Below are 20,700 nucleotides of genomic sequence, written 5' to 3'. Positions count from 1 at the left end.
AGTGTAGCAGGGGTTAGGAGGGCATCCTCCACAAAGGAATCTGGTGCAACCCGTGACATAGGTGAATAAAGAGATTGGGATAAGCCGCGTGGTAGAGAGTGGCGTCTCTGTGATCTGTGGCGGCACTATAGAAGGCGGGACCTGTGTGTCCACAGATTCCTTTGACACAAATGGGCACGGTGGGAACTCCCGCGGAGGTCGAGTTCCCTGATCTTGGTTATTGACCGCTTTGCTGAAACTTATACGCTGCTGTTTAATAAAGAAGTTGATTAGTTGTTGTTAGTCTGCCTACCGTGTATCATAAATAAATCTACGTTACAAGCTGTAATCTTTTGGTGAACACAGCAGCAGGTATCAATTATGCTGCAGTGCCACCACAGGCAAAATTAAGTATTACATGGTTTCCATTGACACCAATGGGCTATCCGTGTAATACAGGGATGTGCCAGGTCCTCCAGAGCAAGAGATACTCTTTGTAGCTGCTCTCTGAAATCTCAAACCAGCTTTAGGGCTTTACATAAGCCATATTATAGCTCAGTTTTGTAAAGAGCTGTAATAGGGCTGACATAGAGGTACATGAGCCTTCTTCTGTACCTTTTTGGTCTTTGTACAAGGAAGCATTACTTCTAGGAAGAATATCTCTGTACACACAGAGTCGGATGAAGTCCATACAACAGTGTAGGCTCTGTGCCAGTATGCAGGAGCCCTTTTTGCGTGCCCAAGCCCCCCTTAATTTGGTGTATTAGTGGGTCTGAGCATACAGACCCCCCCCCCAGCAATGTTATTGTCGATCATGTCATAAGACAACTACAGGTGAAACTTGAACTCCCCCTTCTTCTGGCCCATGCAGTATGTTTTGTTGCCATCTTCACAATTTAGGAGAACAACAGGAAATTGATGTCTTTTTTGGATGACTGTTGTGTAGAACGGTGACTGCTCAGTATCACATTAAACGTCTCCTGGAAATCAAACCACTTAATCAACCTCCAGCCTACACAATCTCATTAGAGAACAGAATTCTCCTAAGGTTGTGCCTGTAATTATATCACTGTACACCCAGTTAGCTGAAAGGATTACACAGAGGTTGACAAATTTAACCATTTCTTCATTGACGGGTCTAAACATAAAAAAAATAATATTTTTCCCTACTAGATAATGAACTTAATAGATTTATCAGTAATATTATTAATGAAGACCAAATCATCATATCTGGAAGCCCAAATGGACATATATAAAGACTGGAAATGTCACAAGGACACTGAAGGTCAATGCTGGTTACAATATTCAGTACTTACAACCATCAGACCAAATAATTAGGCCATGAATGTGCAGCTTTAGGGTCCTTTTACACCAGCCAATTTTGGCCGTAAAAATTAGTGCCTATCGACGAGATAGCTCGTTGATCAGCGCTGGTTTGTTTCTTTTCAAAAAGGGCTATGATCAGTAATGTATGGGGACGAGCGATCGTTTCTACGTCTTAGTTTGGTTTATGGTGAGGCCAAATAAGCTGATGCCAGACGGGCTGTCTAGACTTAGATCCCCTGGCAACATGGGACCAGAAATTTTAAAATTTACGCATGCTTGATGTTTCTTTTACCCCACATTTGTTATCAAATGTACATTAGATCATTGAGCTTACCCATCATCATCAGCAGGTTCGACAGGCTTTACATCTAATGTGTATAGTCAGTTTAAGGGCTCATGCACACAGCAGCACTACGGCTCCAGTTTGTGCACAGTTATAATGTATAAACCGCATGTTTTACTTTAACAGGCTTGGCCTTCCTACCTTCCAGCATCTCGTACCTCCTATGCACCAACCTGTTTGGAATTCTGTCACACAAGATAGGGAGGTGGGTCTATTCTAGTTGTAGATATTCAGTATTTCATAAATTAACTAAAGACTCAATCATCAGCGTCTTCTTCTTTGTTTCAGGTGGTTGTGCACACTTCTCGGAATGATTGTTGCGGGAATTAGTCTGCTCTGTGTGAGTATACTTATAACTTGGAAGGTACTGGTTCGCCTTGTGGAGATCCAGCTGGTGTAAGGCGACTTACATGCAATGCTCCCTGGGAAGCTTATGCTAATTAGCTGTCCTCCAGGAAGTCTCTCTAGTGCCACCTATAGGTAGCTACCCTGTAAGTCAATGTCCAACCCATTAAAAAGCCTTGAAACATAACTAGGATTATGATTTAAGGAAATTGCATAAATCATTATTCCCTAATGTTGGAATCTCTTCCTTTGGCCAAGAGATTGACCTAGTAACATGCAGGGCTCTCTGAAGAATATCACATCCCCCTCTTTCCTTCGCTACGCTACACTACAAGTCTATGCTGCTGAATGTAGACTGACACTTAAATTACCACCTATTTTCTGTCCATGGAATAGCATAGCCCATTAAAAAGTAAAGACCGCTTTCTGTAGAGTTAACGCACAGCACATATGGATATTGATACCCTACCTATTGTGATGTTAGGTTCTGCCATGGGTATGATGGTTGATGGGGGTGTTAAAAGTTACTTCTTGCAAATGGATAGCCAGAAGTCTAAGTGGTGGTGGAGTGAGGTTAACCTCCCTGGTCTGTCTTCCCTGTGGAAAAGCCTGCTGCTTGGACTTACCGTAAAGTAAAGGCAGAAACATACTCTCAGTATGCATTTATGAAAAAGGAACAGTAATAAAACTAGTGGGTACAACCTGGAAAACACACAGAGAGTTTTGATGCCATTTTTTGCTCAGTTTTTTTTAACCAAAGCCAGAAGAGAATTCAAAAGAAGAGGTATCAAGAAAAGTCTGATGCATCTCCTTTCTTGTGGCCACTTCTGTGTTTGTCTCAAAAACAAAACCAAAATTGCATCAAAACTGCATGTGATGCTGGAGCAGGCTCAAAAGCAACCTATGATTGTGGCTGTTTGACCACTTTGAAACCGCGGTCAATAGCAAATGCGGCATCTAAGCGGTTAGACAGACAGGAGTGGCCCCTCTGTCATGACGCAATTGCGGGGTACTGATGGGTTGTCATGGCAACCGGGGCCCTAAAGAAGGCCCTGAGATCTGCCATCAGTACTCCTAGGGCTTAGTAGGCTAAAGCTGACAGGACAATACAAGGCAATACAGAAGTATTGCAGTGTATTGTACAAGCAATCAAGCAATTCCATGTTCAAATCCCCTATTGGGACTAAACAAAAACGTAAAAGGAATTTTAATAAAACGTTTAAGAATAAAAAAAATCATTTTCCTATTTATTATGTAACATAATATAAACAATAAAAAAAAAACACAAATATAATTGATATTGTCATTGTCAATGATCTGATCTATTAAAATATCCCATAATTTATTCTGCACGGTGAAAAAAAAATAAGAGGAATTGCTGTTTTTTAGTCACCTTGTCTCCCCCAAACAATAGAATACAAAAGTGATTGAAAAATCGTATGTACCTTAAAACGGTGCCGATAAAAACTACAGCTTGCTCCACCAAACACAAGCCCACTGTCACGAAGGGTCTGGCGGTAAGGTAGCTGGCCAACAGGGCACAGGTGAATGTCTATAGTTCGTATAGGGTACCTGTGGCAGCTCAGACAGCAGCAGGGCAGGCTCGGCTAGGACTAGGCAGCAGGTAGACGTCCGGCGAGGTGAAGCAGGTCAGACGTGGGATACGACTTTGGCACAGTACAGTGCTCGACCAGATGGTATGGAATGCAAGGAACAGGAACAGGAACTGGAACAGGAACAGGAAACCGGAAACACACTAGGAGGCCATCACATAGACAAACTAGGAAACATCTACAACGCTCAGGCATAGAAGCAGGGGGCTGGACCCCTCTTATAGTCCAGGGTACTCACGGGTCAAAGTTAATCAAAAGTCCCCTTTAAGAGCGGGCATGAGCGTGCACGCCCACCCTACGGGATCCGGCTGAGGTGAGTGGAAGCGAGCGCTGGCGTCTCCTGAGAAGGAGGCTGGGGCCAACGCTTGCCGACTCGTGGCTGCGGCTGTCAGGAGGTGATTGGAGCTGACAGCCCGCAGCCATGGACATTACACCCTCACACCGCTCCATTGAAAAAATGAATGGGTCTAGAATATGGCGATACAATTTTTTTTTTTTAACATTGTTTTTATTTTAAAAAAGTGTTTTTACTATGTAAAAGTATTAAAACATAAAACAAATACATAAATTCTGTATTGCAAAATCGTACTGATCCACAGAAAAAATATAACACGTCATTTAAACCGCATTGTAAAAATAAAACCCAAAAAACAATGGCAGAATTCTTTTTTTTTAATTTATTTTTATTCTACCCTACAACTTTTATTTTTAAAGTGTTCCATACATTTTATGGTGAAATAAATTTCACCATTTCAAACCACAACTCGTCCCGCAAATAAGCCCTCAAACAGCTATGTCAACAAAAAAATAAAAATGAATGACTCTTGGAAGGAAGAACGCATGCGCCTGCCTCTCCATTCACTGTCTAAGGTTGTTTCCATCATTCCCATAGACTTTGAATGGAACAACATGCTCGACCGCAGCTCCATTCAATGTACTAAACACTACTGTTGAGCTGGGGGTTCGGGACCACCGTTTTCAAGATCGGTGGGGATCCCAGAGGTGGGATTGTCAGCGATCAGCAAGTTATCACCTGTCCTGTAAGTAGGTGATAATTTATGATTTTGGGAATATCACTTTAAGTCCCCTTTCTATACTACAAAGCAGCCCCAAAACTAGATACCTGGGTAGATTTCAGAAGTTGACATGTGAAATACAAGCATTAGGTCCCAATGTCCTGCCAATCTGGTTTGACCACATATTCTACTGAACTGGCAACACACACAAAAATATGGAGGAGGAATTTGATCAGAGGGGTAGCTAGTGGAGTGGCGGGGAGGAGAAGACCTGGGCCCACATACATGGTAGTGCCCTCTCAGTGTCATTACTATAACGCCACTGAGTGGGCCCCATCGTGGTCGCAGGGGTGCAAACAGGCCCACAGTGGAAGAGGGCCTTGGATCACCACAGGCTGCCACAAGGTCTGTGCCTGCGACGCAGCACACATTGTTCAGCATCAGGACCTTCTATCCGCCGCGGCACAGACATTGTGCAGCCTGTAGGGATCCGGGACGGGCCTGAAGAGAAGTCCTGGGTCTGTGAGTGAATGCCTTTTTTTATTTCTGATCTGTGGTCTGATTTAGGGGTGCATGCTGAAGGGTATACATGCTTTGGGTGGCACAAAGGAGAATTATTACTTTAGGGGCACTATTACCTTGTAGGGGGCACACATGGGACTTAGTACTTTGGGGGCACAAAGGGGGATTATTACTATGCGGGAGCAAAGTGGGTATTATAGCTATGTGGGGGCACAAAGAAGCGCACTTTTACTGTGCGGCACAAAGGGGGCATTAATACTTTTTGGGGGCCCACAGGAGACATTTTTTACTGTGTAGGAGCATAGAGAGGGCAGCAAATTCATTATGGGGGCACAAAGGGGGTATTAGTACTGTGTGGAGACACTATTACTTTGTAGAGCACTAAAGGGAGAACTAGTATTGTGTGGGGCACAAAGTGGGCACTATTACTGTGTAGGGGGCACTAAGAGAGGCTTGATGCAGCTGAAAGTTAAGGATGGGTCACAGCCGCAAAGGGAAGTTGCATGTGCGGTGGGGGCACCAGGGTCCATGAGCCTTTAGCTACGCCTCTTAATCTGAAACAAGTTCCATTGTGTCACCCTGCACCGACTTGTAATAATACTAGCCACGCCAATGGTTTTACCAGTCAGATGTTGGACTGTGGTCCCTGAAAATTCCAACATACTATATGGATTGTATTAAAAGGTTCGGAATTAGAATATGTTTTCCTTTCATTTTCGGTTCATAGAGTAAGAAAAAACAAACATGGACACAGAGCAGTAAAAAAAAAAAATTTTTTTAAATACTTTAAAACATTATATTTCTAACTTGCTTATTGTGCATCCTTTTCCTGTTTAGGTTCCACTTGCTGTCAACATATATGGTCTCATCGGTCCTAATGCTGGTATTGGCATTGCCCTTGGGATGGTTGATGCATCAATTATTCCCATTATGGGACACCTAGTAGATCTACGTCATTCCTCTGTGTATGGTGGGATATATGCCATCTCGGACATGGCTCTATGCTTAGGATTTGCAGTGGGTAAGATTTAATTTTATATCATCTATTTTACCTATGTAACATTTAAAACACCAATAAAAAAATGTGTATATACCCAGTAACTTATTAATACAATAGGTTGAAATGTTCTCTGGTCTGTATCTCAGTGTATAGGAGCCAGTCTCCAGTGTATATATATATCATTTATATAATAGGACTGTTCTCCGGTCTGTATATCAGTGTATAGGACGCAGTCTCCGGTGTATATATATCATTTATATAATATGACTGTTCTCCGGTCTGTATCTCAGTGTATAGGAGCCAGTCTCCAGTGTATATATATATCATTTATATAATAGGACTGTTCTCCGGTCTGTATATCAGTGTATATGACACAGTCTCCAGTGTATATATATCATTTATATAATAGGACTGTTCTCCGGTCTGTATATCAGTGTATAGGACGCAGTCTCCAGTGTATATATATTATTTATATAATAGGACTGTTCTCCGGTCTGTATATCAGTGTATAGGACGCATTCTCCAGTGTATATATATCATTTATATAATAGGACTGTTCTCCGGTCTGTATATCAGTGTATAGGACACAGTCTCCGGTGTATATATATCATTTATATAATAGGACTGTTCTCCGGTCTGCACCTCAGTGTATAGGACGCAGTCTCCAGTGTATATATATCATTTATATAATAGGACTGTTCTCCGGTCTGTATATCAGTGTATAGGACGCAGTCTCCAGTGTATATATATCATTTATATAATAGGACTGTTCTCCGGTCTGTATATCAGTGTATAGGACGCAGTCTCCGGTGTATATATAACATTTATATAATAGGACTGTTCTCCGGTCTGTATATCAGTGTATAGGACGCAGTCTCCGGTGTATATATATCATTTATATAATAGGACTGTTCTCCGGTCTGTATATCAGTGTATAGGACGCAGTCTCCAGTGTATATATATCATTTATATAATAGGACTGTTCTCCGGTCTGTATATCAGTGTATAGGACGCAGTCTCCGGTGTATATATAACATTTATATAATAGGACTGTTCTCCGGTCTGTATATCAGTGTATAGGACGCAGTCTCCGGTGTATATATATCATTTATATAATAGGACTGTTCTCCGGTCTGTATATCAGTGTATAGGACGCAGTCTCCGGTGTATATATATCATTTATATAATAGGACTGTTCTCCGGTCTGTATCTCAGTGTATAGGAGCCAGTCTCCAGTGTATATATATATCATTTATATAATAGGACTGTTCTCCGGTCTGTATATCAGTGTATAGGACACAGTCTCCGGTGTATATATGTCATTTATATAATAGGACCGTTCTCCGGTCTGTATCTCAGTCTCCGGTGTACATTTGGAAAATTTACTTACCTGAAATTTTCATTTCCTGGAGACCAAGGCAGCATATACACAAAGGGTTAAAGTCTATGGACTGTTGTATAGAAGAGACAGGGTTAATAAGCAGTACATGCAAAAAAAACAATTAAAGAATCAAGCAATCAGCCTTAGCCTATAAAGCTCCCAGAGACCAGAATGAAGATGCATAGTTGCAAGCAGTAGAAAATTATTGGGTGGGATATTGTGCTGCCTTGAATTTCAGGTAAGTACATTTTCCAATTCCTGTTCGTCCTACGGCAGCACATACACGGAGGACTTATAAAGCAGTTTATCAAGGGAGGGAAGACGTACTAGCAGCTTTAAGCACTCGTTCGCCAAAGGCCGAACCCTCTGCAGAATGGACATCAAGCTGGTAGTGCTTCACGAAATAGGATGGTGATACTCATATTGCTGCCTTACAGATTTCATCCAGAGAGAGATTTGACTTTTCCGCCCATGAGACTGTGATGGATCTGATTGAATGTGCCCTGATATTAAGGGGGTAATATTAACCTCCTAGATTTATTGCACTTTTAGATAAGATCTCTAATCCACCTGGCAAGAGTTGACTGGCCAGCTCTATTCCTTTTTTTGGGCCTGTAAAATTGAAGGAAAAATTCCTCGGAACTCCTGAAAGGTCGAGACTGCTGAAGATATGCTCTCCTCACATGAAGCGGGCTCAGGTTCGAGGATAGCCCCTAACTCAAAAGGACGATTCCTTGATTTATGTTTGAGATAGAAGGAACATTTGGAAGGAAACCTGGCATGGTTCACAGGACGACAGAGTCAGGAAGAAATCTCAGGTATCGGTCCTTATAGTACAAGACTTGTATTTCACTAATTCTGTTGGTCGATGTTATGGTCACTAGAAACAGAGTCTTGAATGAAAGCGTGGGGCAAATGGAGGATTATATAGGTGACTCAAGACAATAGAAAAGTCCCACGATGGTACAGGTTTGTGGAATAGAGGTCTCAGTTTATTGACTCCCTTGAAGAATCTGGACACTAAAGGGTGACAAATAAACTTCTTAAGGGAAGGCATTAATTGCTGTTGTATGAACTTTTAAGCGTGTCAGGTTTGAGGCCCTTCTTGTAAAAACTGAAGGGAAGTCACATCAATGAGGTCTGTTTCTCTGGAAGCACCCAGATAAGAATATATTCCAGATACGGGAATAGACTTTGGAGGCACTTAGTTTCCTAGAGGCTGGTAGAGTGTTGACACCTCTTCAGAAAGGACCTTGGATTTTAAGGAGCTCTGCTCAGCCTCCAGGCTGTCAGGTGCAGGTATCTGAGATTGAGATGCAGGAACCCTTGTTGGAACAGTAGATTTTTGCGTAATGGTAGCTTTCATGATCTTCCTCTTGATAAAGCTAACATGAGTGGAAATCATGCCCTTCTGTGCCAATGGGAAACTATGGCTTCCATATTTTCGTCCCTAGTCTTCATCAGGACTCGAGGAATTAATGGAGGAAACACATAAATGAAGGTCCTCTCCCAGAATATGGATAGGCCATCTATGGCTACAGGATGGTCCTTCTTGTAAACTAAGTATGAACTTTGACTTTGCATCAATAGGAGAAAGCTAAGTACAATGTTTCAAGGGAACAGCGCCGATCCAAGAGCTGTTTTTTCAGAGAATCCCACCCGACAGCGTGAGAGTATCGCAATATCATTTCTTGTAAACAGAGCAGAAATTGATGGTCTTGATGTTGGATCTGGATGCCATGACATCCAGCTGAGGATTTCCTATTCTAGCTGTGATCTGTAGGAATACCTTCTGACTTAGGATCCACTCCCCCAGACGTAAGGAATATCAGCTTAACCAGTCTGCTCTGGAGTTGAAGTCCCCTCTGATGTGCATAGCTGAAATAGACTGGAGGTTGTTTTATGCCCATTCCATGATTTGACCGCATTTCTGTGTCATAAAAGCACTTCTGGTATCTCCCTGTTTGTTCGGATAGAACACAGTCAGAAGGTTGTCAGACTGGATCTGGACCAGCTGCTGGTGTAGGAGTTACTGGAAACTAAACAGGGCTAACTTGACAGCTTTATTTTTGCAGTTGGAGGATAAGGACATTTCCATTCTGGACCATTTCATTTGTACCCAGTGTAAATGGACACCCAAGCCCTAACTGGAGGCATCCATAGTGAGGGCTATCAGATGGGGAGCCATGAGGGACTGTCCCCTGGAGAGATGATTAGGAGACAAACACTACTTGAGATCTAACTTGGCCTTGGCCGAGATTGGCAGAATGAAATTCAGAGATTGGGGATTTCTGTTCCAGAGCCTTAAGATATTTGACTGGAGGATTCTGATGTGGGCTTTGGCCCAAGAGACCGCCTTGATAGATGAGTTCAGTGGACCCAAGACTCATGGCAAAGCAAACAGAATAAACCCGAAGAATGAGAATTTTCCTAATGGCTTCTTTGGTGCTGTGGACCTGTCCTCGGTCAGGGACAACTTTTCTGTTGAGTATATATAATAAACTCCAGATATTTCAACTGATTTTTTTTGTAATTGATCAGAAACCTATGACTTTGAAGCATTTGCAGCGTGGTAAGAAGTTTATCCTGAAGAACTTCCTAAGAAGGGGTGCTGCTGAGCCATTCCTCTAGGTATAGTCTCACCAAAATACCTTTAGTTCTGAGGGCTGCTGATAATACCTCAGCCACCTCGGTAAATACCCTGGGGCAGAGGCAATCCTGAAGGCTAGGTAGGAAAATTGGAAATGATGAATTTGACCCTGAATAAGAACTGTAATGCGGAGGAACTTCCTGTGAGCCTCGAAGACTGGAATATGTAGGTGCGTATTTATAAGATCGATAGTAGCCATCATATCATTTGGCTGAAGGATGTTGATCACCAATTGGATGTTTACCATCCTGAAGTTCCATTTGACAAACTTGTTCAAATATGTCAAACCTATGACCAACCACCAGCTTTGTGAACATCGAATATTGGGGAGTACACTCTCCGGCCTCTTTCTAGTGGTGGAACTTCATCCAAAGCCTTTCCTGTAACAGTTAAAGTACCATGGAGTTTTTGTTTATATTTAACAGGAAGCGATCCCGAGGACGAGTTTTTAACTCCAGGGCGTACCCCTGCTGGATAGTCGAGTGGACCCAGGCTTCTGATGAAGTTTTGGACTACTGAGCTGCAAAGGTCTGGAGTCTGCCCCCTACAGGTCGATCTAGTGGCCTGGCCTCATTGGCCCTGACTTTTCTGGTCAGAGGTCTTCTTGGTCTTGAAGTTTTGATCTCTGTTGTATCTGGAAAGCCTCTGTCATTTGTTGGAAATTGTGCCATGTCCTAGGTAATCTTTTCCTTTAGCCACAAAGGAATCTCAATTTGATCTCCTGGGGGAAGAAGAGAAAGACACGCCTTTGTCTTCATTTAATATCTCAGCATGCCTTCTGTCACGTTGGGTGTGTGGACTCACTGGGCCGTACTGCCTTGACGGTATAGCAGCTTGCCAACAGGGTACAAGTCAAAGTCAATAGTTCGGATAGGCGTACCTGTGGTAACTTCTGACAGTAGCGAAGACGGGCTCGGATGGGACCTTGGCAGCAGGCAGACACCAGACGTGGTGAAACCAGAAAGGCGTAGTACACAGCACAACATGACTCCAACTCAAAACGGCACTTGAACCAGGATAGCACGGGACACAGGATACAGGTAGCAGGAACAGGAACACTGGGAACTGGGAAATACTCAAGGAACTATTTGCAGAGACGAACCTAGGAAAACAACAACAACGCTCAGGCAATGCAGGAAGGGGCAGGGCCCTTCTTATAGTCCAGGGTGCTCATGGGCTAATTTGGGTATCCAATTCAGGTGCGTGCGCTGGCCCTTTAAGACCGGGCACGAGCGTGCGCGTGCACCCTATGGGGCACAGCAGAGTGAAGCGGAAGTGAGTGCTGGCTTTTCCTGAGAAGGAGATGCGGGCCAGAGTTCACTGATCCATGGCTGCGGCCATCAGGAGGTGAGTAAACCTGACTGCCCGCGGCCATGGGTGCTACACCTTCCAGTTCAGTACCAAAGAGGGATGATGGGAAAAAAGAAGCGAGCAGAAATTATGCTTTCCTCTGGTTTTCCCCAATCTTTTAAACAAGTCCGAGAATACTGGATGGGATGGAAAAGATTTGTCCATCAGAAAGTAAAAACTGTTGGTTTTTTATTTTGATTTGCCTTTGAAGGACTCAATAGGTGTCACGGTCACAGGGTATGTGGACCCACTAGGCCGCTCCGCCGTAGCGGGGAGGCAGCTGACCAGGTCACAGTCTACACGAAAGTCAATAGCAGATAGCAATGCTTGGGTACCTGAACTAGTCCAGACGGTGGTTGTGGCTTCAGCACGGATGGAGGCCAATGTGGCAGATAGCGCCAGACGTGGCGGGCAGTATCCAATGTAGCAGAAGATACTGGACATGGCAGAAGACACTGGACGTGGCAAACGACACTGGACGTGGCAAACAACAGCAGGTGCAGTAGACACGACTCCAACACTGGTAGGCACAGGAACAAGAACAATACGGGATACAGGAACGGGTAACAGGGCACGGTAACAACTGGAATGGGGAAACACTAAGGGACCATTTGCGAGACAGACTGGGACGGACTAACAACGCTCAGGCAAGGATCAGAAGCCCTGGGGCCTTCTTATAGACCAGGAAATCATGGCAGTTGATGATGATGACGATTTCCTTTGTGCGCGCGCTAGCCCTTTAAGGCCGGGCAAGAGCGTGCGCACCCTACGGGACACGGCAGAACGGAGCGGAAGTGAGCGCTGGCGTCTCCTAGGAAGGAGATGGGGACAAGCGCTCACGGATCCATGGCTGCGGGCGTCGGGCGGTGAGTAAACCCAATGGCCCGCGACCATGGACGCTACAATAGAGCTTTTTTTTTCCCCCTGTTACACCCTTAATCAAGACAGGAATGTTCTCCTTTTTGACTAAGTGTATGTTATAAGGGGAGTCATCCTCTGACTTATCAGAATCTGAAGAAAATGTATTCTCAGATCTGGCATCATCATTCGATGTATCAGCTTGGACAAGAGGGGTTCGCTCTTGCTCTTTACCTGGAGACCTCATACCCTGGAAGGTTTCACACAGCTGACAATGTAACAAAGCCATGTGCTTTGGCAGCATCAGATGCACAGAAGGAGCAACACCATGTCCCCAGTCTTTAGGAATAAGCTGCTGACAATTGCTGAATACAGTATGTTGTGCTGGGAATAGTGGCGGCTCATCATTAGGGCAGTTCAAGCGGCCGCTCGGGGCCCAAGGCTCCCAGGGGGCCCATGGTCACCCGAACTGCACCTGACCACACAGGCCCCCTCATGCCAGGTGGCGTCGCTAGCACCGGAGGGGGCCCCGGTGCTAGCGACAGCCACATTCACTTGTATCTGCGTCCTCAGGACACAGATACAAATGAATATTATAGGCTGCGGGCCACGTCAGGCCTGCAGCCTATAAGACGCTGGGAAGACACCCTGCGCAGGCCGGCGTGATAACGTCACTGTATCACGCTGGTCTGCGCATGCGTCCCATCCGAAGCATGTGTAGAACGGGGTAAGGTAAGTAAAATATTTTTTATTTTATTTGTTTTTTTTTGGGGAGGGGGAGCACTGTGTGACACTATATACAGGGGGGGGGGAAGCGCTGTGTAGCACTATATACAAGAAGGGGGGGTAGCGCTGTGTGACACTATACAAGGGGGGAAGCCCTGTGTGACAATATATACAAGGGGGGGAGGCATTGTTTAGCTCTATATACAAGGGGGAAGCGCTGTGTGGCGCTATCTACAGCGGGGTGTGGCTCTATCCACAGGGGGGGGGTGTGGCGCTATTTACAGGGGGGGGTTTGGCGCTATCTACAGGGGGATGTGTGTGGCGCTATCTACAGGAGGCTGTGTGTGGCACTATCTACAGGGGGTGTGTGTGATGCTATCTACACGGGCTGTGTGTGATGCTATCTACAGGGGGCTGTGTGTAATGCTATCTACAGGGGGGCTGTGGGGTGCTATCTATATGGGGGTTATGTGTGATGCTATCTACATGGGGGGTGTGTGGCACTATCTACAGAGGGGTTGTGTTTGGCACTATCTACAGGGGGAGTGTGTGTGATGCTAACTACAGGGGCTGTGTGTGGCAGTATCTACAGGTGGCTATATGTGGCATTATCTACAGGGGGCTATATGTGTCTCTATCTATAGGGGGCACTGTGTATGTGGTGCTTTACTTTAGAGTGTGTGACACAATTATATTCAGGGGCACAGTGTTTGGTACTATTTTATTGAGGGGCACAGTGTTTGGTGCTATTATATTTAGGGGCACAGTGTGTGGCACCATGATAATTTTATCTTCGTTTATAGGTGTGGAAATGTTGGAAAAGTGAGGGTCATGGCCGGGAGAAGTCGTCATGAAGTCTGGAGTGGATGGAGAAGAAAAGAGGAAAATAATCTACTAGTATCTGAGATGTCGTCACCTGTGAGTCACTAGATTTATAGAGAATCTGTCATCTCTCCTGACATGTTTATTATAGAAAATCCTTGTATTTCACAAAAAGTCTTTGTGCATTCCAGGACTGATAGACAAATGGGTGTTCCCATTCTCCTTGTCAGGAGGATGTGTCCCTGCACAGTGTGATGCTGTCAGCGATGGTTGGAGACTGTCAGTATGTAGGGACACAGCCCTGTGACAAGGGGAATCGTAACACCCATTTGTTAATGCTTGCACAAAAAGGTAGTGTTAACAATAGTTACGCCGTGGCAGGGTGGCGGTGGAGAAGGGGGGGCCCAAGTTTGGGTAACAGCCCAGGGCCTAAGGTCTACTTAATCCGCCTCCGGCTGGGAATAATTTCACTTCTTCCTCCTTTAAAAAGGGGAGGCCATCTGAAAGATAAGGATGCACAGATTTAATAAAGCAGGGTATTGCACAGATGAGAACGCAGGAAAAAAAAAACATGCAGGCACATTTAAACTGCAAAGACAGAGCACAGAATCACATCTGCATAACTGGACCTATAAACGCAGAGATCTAGCGAGAAACGAGATCCCAGTCATGGGCACATGACGCTGGGCACTGAGAAACAACTGCGCAGTGGACATTTTTGAGAAGGGGGACGGATACGCCAAACTACCTGCACCAGTACATTGGTGAAACTGAAATACCTTACCAGGAAACTTGAGCGGCGGCCATGTTGGTGCACCCGATGTCAGAAGGTAGGCGCAGGTAACTTGGATCCCCAGGCATCAGAGGGTAGATAACCTTGATAAATACATTTCCAAGCTGTCCAGGAGCCATATAAACATATATCTCTGTATAGAGGACCTGGAGTAACGCTGAAGGTCTTTGTCTTCTATCCACAGCAAGAGACATAGAGGACCTGGAGTAACGCTGAAGGTCTTTGTCTTCTATCCACAGCAAGAGACAAATAAAATGCATCTTCATTCTGGTCTCTGGGAGCTTTATAGGGGAAGGCTGATTGCTTGGTTGTTTAATGTACTGCTTATTAATCCTGTCTCTTCTATCCGGCAGTCAATGGACGAACAGGAAATATCATTTATCTATTAGAACTGTTCTCCGTTCTGTATATCAGTGTATAGGAGGGCGTCTCCGGTGTATATATATCATATACAGTGCCCACCAAAAGTTCCGGAACACCCTCATAACTTTTTAACGGCTCGAGGTAGAGGGTTGAAATTTGGTGGGATTACATAGGGGTCATAAAATCTACCAGTTAACCCCCAAAACAAAACACCCCCCACCCCCTTGGGGGCGGAGGGGTGGACAGGGAAGCAAAATCTTAAATGGCATGGGGGGTCGAGTGGGGACTCCTTTGAAAGCTCTTTTCAATACGAACACAATGCCGCAATCGATTTTGAGATAGGATTTTTTTTTCGCTGAGATATTTAACTTAAAAGTTATCATCTTCATTATCGGCTACCGCCGGTGATAGAATTATCCAAAATGTACCGCGTGGGTAAAATCGTAAATGTGTGTGGGCGCGTGTGTGTGTGTGGGACCTTGGGAATGTTACATCAAGGTGACTTTAAATTACGTATTATTACAATCGGCCTCAGCGATATAAAATGGACCTCGTCTACGATTGTAACATGATTTCATGTGTACACATTTCAGTAGCCGCTTGTGAATTTCAGAGAGCGCTAATTCAGAGTGATTTTCATTTTTGTACATTTCTTTGTCATATCACAAAATGCATTTGACCGAAATGGAAAGGATCACTTTATTCACGATTAGAGGGTATGGCGAAGAAAAAATAAGATCCTATGGAGAAGTAACGGCTTTATTCAATGCCACTTATCCTATCCGTGAACTGTTAAAAGAACTGTTCATCGTTTCAAAATAACCGGTTCAATTATCCCGTTAGTGACCGGCCCATAGTGTTTCTACGTCGGTCACTAACGGGCCTTATCACGATGCCATAGACTTTTTACGTCGCGGCATCGGAATAAGTAAATAGAACAGGGAGCTGTCAAATCTCCCTGCTCTCAGCTGCCAGAGGCAGCTGGGGGCGTCCCTGCTCTGCCGGGTGAGATCGATATGAGTATCGATCTCACCCGTTTAACCCCTCAGATGCGGTGCTGAATAGCGTGCACCGCATCTGAGTGGTTTTGGAGAGAGGGAGGGAGCTCCCTCTCATCCCACTGACACCCGGCGATAAGATCGCCGAGTGTCTGTTTCTCCGATGGCAGCCGGGGGCCTAATAAAGGCCCCCAGGTCTGCCTGTGGTGAATGCCTGTCCTAGCAGATGCCTGTTTTACACGGACAGGCATAATACACTGCAATACAGAAGTATTGCAGTGTATTATAAATGCGATCGGACCATCGCATAGTGAAGTCCCCTAGTGGGACTAGTAAAAAAGTTTAAAAAAAAGTTTAATAAAAAGTGAAAAAAAAACACTTTTCCCCCTTACAAACTGCTTTATTATTAACAAACAAAATAAAATAAAAAAGTTACACATATTTGGTATCGCCACGTCCATAATGACCCCAACTATAAACTTATTACATCATTTGACCCGCACGATGAACGTCGTAAAAAATAAAATAAAAAAACATGCAAAAATTGCTGTTTTCTTTGAATCCAGCCTTTAAAAAAATGTGATAAAAAGTGATCAAAAAGTCGCATCTACTCCAAAATGGTACCGATAAAAACTACAAGTCATCCCGCAAAAAAAAAGCCCTCATACAACCGCATCGGCGAAAAAATAAAAACGTTACAGCTCTTCAAATATGGAGACACAAAAACAAATAATTTTGAAAAAAAGTGTTTTCACTGTGTAAAAGTAGTAAAACATACAAAAACGATACAAATTTAGTATCGTTGCAATCGCAACAACCCGCTGAATAAAGTTATTGTGTTATTTATACCACACGGTAAACGGCGTAAATTTAGGACGCAAAAAAGTGTGGCGAAATTGCTGTTTTTTTTCTATTCCCCCCCCCAAAAAAAAGTTAATAAAAGTTAATCAATAAATTCTATGTTCCCCAAAATGGTGCTATTAAAAATTACAACTTGTCCCGCAAAAAACAAGACCTTATACAGCTATGTCGACATAAAAATGAAAAGTGTATAGCTCTTTGAATGAGACGATGGAAAAACGTCAAAAATGGCTTGGTCATTAACGTCTAAAATAGGCTGGTCATTAAGGGGTTAAAGACGCACCAAGATCTGGACGACCCAAACATGCGAGTAATGATGAAAAATCTTTAGATGTTCTGCTCACTGTACATGATCATCCTCATACATCTGTCTCGAGTGGAGCGCAACAAAATGATATCAGCGCCACATCAGTCTGTCGAATTTTGAAGAGGCATCATTATCATCCTTATAAACTACGTCTAGTTCAGGAGCCATCTGAAGAGGATTATGACAAAAGAGTGGAATTTTGCGATACAATGATGACACGATTTGATGATAATCATCAGATTTTCAGCTGGACCTGTTTTTCGGATGAAGCTACGATTGAACTAAACGGTTCTGTAAATCGTCAGAACATGAGGTATTGGGCAGATGAAAATCCACATTGGATGAGAGACAGTGATACCCAGTATCCTCGGAAGGTTAACGTTTGGGCCGGAATATTGCAATGATATTGTAGGACCGTTTTTCATTGAAGGAAACATAAATGCAGAAAATTATTGCAATTTGCTAAGAAACCAAGTGATACCGGCAATTCAAAATATTTCTGGAGAAGCTTTCCGCAATGTTTAGTATCAGCGGGATGGAGCTCCGGCTCATTTTTCTTTGCGAGCTCGAAATCTTCTGAACGATAATTTTCAATCGATTGGTGGAAGAGGCCCGATAGAATGGCCACCGAGATCACCAGATCTGACCCCATTAGACTTTTTTTTACTGGGGGCATTAAAAAAGTAAAGTCTATGAGACTAGGTTCGCAAAATTAGACGAGCTGCGGGAAAGAATAGTGAACATTTCGAATTCAATCGCACCAGATGTTATAAATAACGTTATTGACACGTTTTACGTTCGCTTAGGACACTGACAAGTTGTTAAAGGACATAAGTTCGAACATTTTATTTAATACAGTAATTGTTATGTTTCTACTAATACACATAATACACGTCCCCGGTCTTGCTTTGGTTGGCCGGACAACACACACACGCACGCACGCACGTACGCACGCACAACGCAGAGGGTTTGGAGTCATTAAATACCGGGGAAAAGACGAACTCCGGGGTCCTTATCTCAGGCTGTGTACACACACAAAAGTGAGAGGCAAGGGGGACTCACATTAATCTAACACCCGATGAGATGTAAATCCGACCGTGCGACCTACGTGTAGTACATTTTGGGTAATCTTAACACCGGCGGTACCCGATAATGAAGATGATAACTTTAACGTTAAATATCTCAGTGAAAAAAAAACTCCTATCTCAAAATCGTTTGCAGCATCGTTTTTGTATTGAAAAGAGCTTTGAAATGAGTCCCCACTCGACCCCGTGCAATTTAAGATTTTGCTGCCCCTGCCCACCCCACCGGCCCCAAGGGGGTGGGGGTGTTTTTTTGTTTTTTTTTGCATTAACTGGTAGATTTTATGACTCAATTAAATCCCACCAAATTTTAACCCTCTACCTCGAGCCGTTCAAAAGTTATGAGGGTGTTCCGAAACTTTAGGTGGGCACTATATATAATCGGACTGTTATTTGTTCTGTATCTCAGTATATAGGATGCAGTCTCTGGTGTATATATATCATTTATATAACAGGACTGTTCTCTGGTCTGTATCTCAGTGTATAGGACGCAGTCTCCGGTGTATATATATCATTTATATAATAGGACTGTTCTCCGGTCTGTATATCAGTGTATAGGACGCAGTCTCCGGTGTATATATATCATTTATATAATAGGACTGTTCTCCGGTCTGTATATCAGTGTATAGGACGCAGTCTCCAGTGTATATATATCATTTATATAATAGGACTGTTCTCCGGTCTGTATATCAGTGTATAGGACGCAGTCTCCGGTGTATATATGTCATTTATATAATAGGACTGTTCTCCGGTCTGTATATCAGTGTATAGGACACAGTCTCAGGTGTATATATATCATTTATATAACAGGACTGTTCTCCGGTCTGTATCTCAGTGTATAGGACGCAGTCTCCAGTGTATATATATATCATTCATATAATAGGACTGTTCTCTGGTCTGTATATCAGTGTATAGGACACAGTCTCCGGTGTATATATATCATTTATATAATAGGACTGTTCTCCGGTCTGTATCTCAGTGTATAGGACGCAGTCTCCAGTGTATATATATATCATTCATATAATAGGACTGTTCTCTGGTCTGTATATCAGTGTATAGGACACAGTCTCCGGTGTATATATATCATTTATATAATAGGACTGTTCTCCGGTCTGTATATCAGTGTATAGGACACAGTCTCCGGTGTATATATATCATTTATATAACAGGACTGTTCTCCGGTCTGTATATCAGTGTATAGGACGCAGTCTCCAGTGTATATATATCATTTATATAACAGGACTGTTCTCCGGTCTGTATCTCAGTGTATAGGACGCAGTCTCCAGTGTATATATATCATTTATATAATAGGACTGTTCTCCGGTCTGTATCTCAGTGTATAGGACACAGTCTCCAGTGTATATATATCATTTATATAATAGGACTGTTCTCCGGTCTGTATCTCAGTGTATAGGACGCAGTCTCCAGTGTATATATATCATTTATATAACAGGACTGTTCTCCGGTCTGTATATCAGTGTATAGGACGCAGTCTCCAGTGTATATACATCATTTATATAATAGGACTGTTCTCTGGTCTGTATCTCAGTGTATAGGACGCAGTCTCCGGTGTATATATATAATTTATATAATAGGACTGTTCTCTGGTCTGTATCTCAGTGTATAGGACACAGTCTCCGGTGTATATATATCATTTATATAATAGGACTGTTCTCTGGTCTGTATATCAGTGTATAGGACACAGTCTCCAGTGTATATATATCATTTATATAATAGGACTGTTCTCCGGTCTGTATATCAGTGTATAGGACACAGTCTCCGGTGTATATATATCATTTATATAATAGGACTGTTCTCCGGTCTGTATATCAGTGTATAGGACGCAGTCTCCAGTGTATATATATCATTTATATAATAGGACTGTTCTCCGGTCTGTATATCAGTGTATAGGACGCAGTCTCCGGTGTATATATATCATTTATATAATAGGACTGTTCTCCGGTCTGTATATCAGTGTATAGGACGCAGTCTCCAGTGTATATATATCATTTATATAATAGGACTGTTCTCCGGTCTGTATCTCAGTGTATAGGACGCAGTCTCCAGTGTATATATATCATTTATATAACAGGACTGTTCTCCGGTCTGTATATCAGTGTATAGGACGCAGTCTCCGGTGTATATATATTGTTTATATAATAGGACTGTTCTCCGGTCTGTATCTCAGTGTATAGGACACAGTCTCCGGTGTATATATATTATTTATATAATAGGACTGTTCTCCGGTCTGTATCTCAGTGTACAGGACAGTCTCCGGTGTATATATATCATGTATATAATAGGACTGTTCTCCGGTCTGTATCTCAGTGTATAGGACACAGTCTCTGGTGTATATATATCATTT

The 20,700-nt window shown here is 43.2% G+C and overlaps 1 protein-coding gene across 1 annotated transcript in view; it reads left to right on the top strand.

Annotated features, from left to right (window-relative positions):
• SLC18A1 (solute carrier family 18 member A1) overlaps positions 1-20,700 on the top strand; it is a 90,332-nt gene that overhangs the window by 26,409 nt on the left and 43,223 nt on the right. The window contains exons 11-13 of the mRNA XM_075855411.1: positions 1,775-1,853; positions 1,937-1,988; positions 5,982-6,165. Of these exons, the coding sequence (XP_075711526.1) occupies positions 1,775-1,853; positions 1,937-1,988; positions 5,982-6,165 (315 nt within the window). The remainder of the gene's footprint in view (positions 1-1,774; positions 1,854-1,936; positions 1,989-5,981; positions 6,166-20,700) is intronic.

This window comes from Rhinoderma darwinii, chromosome 3 (assembly GCF_050947455.1).
Source record: "Rhinoderma darwinii isolate aRhiDar2 chromosome 3, aRhiDar2.hap1, whole genome shotgun sequence".
Taxonomy (NCBI): domain Eukaryota; kingdom Metazoa; phylum Chordata; class Amphibia; order Anura; family Rhinodermatidae; genus Rhinoderma; species Rhinoderma darwinii.
The sequence above is the reverse complement of the archived record's forward strand: the minus strand, read 5'-3'. Positions and strand labels throughout refer to the sequence as shown.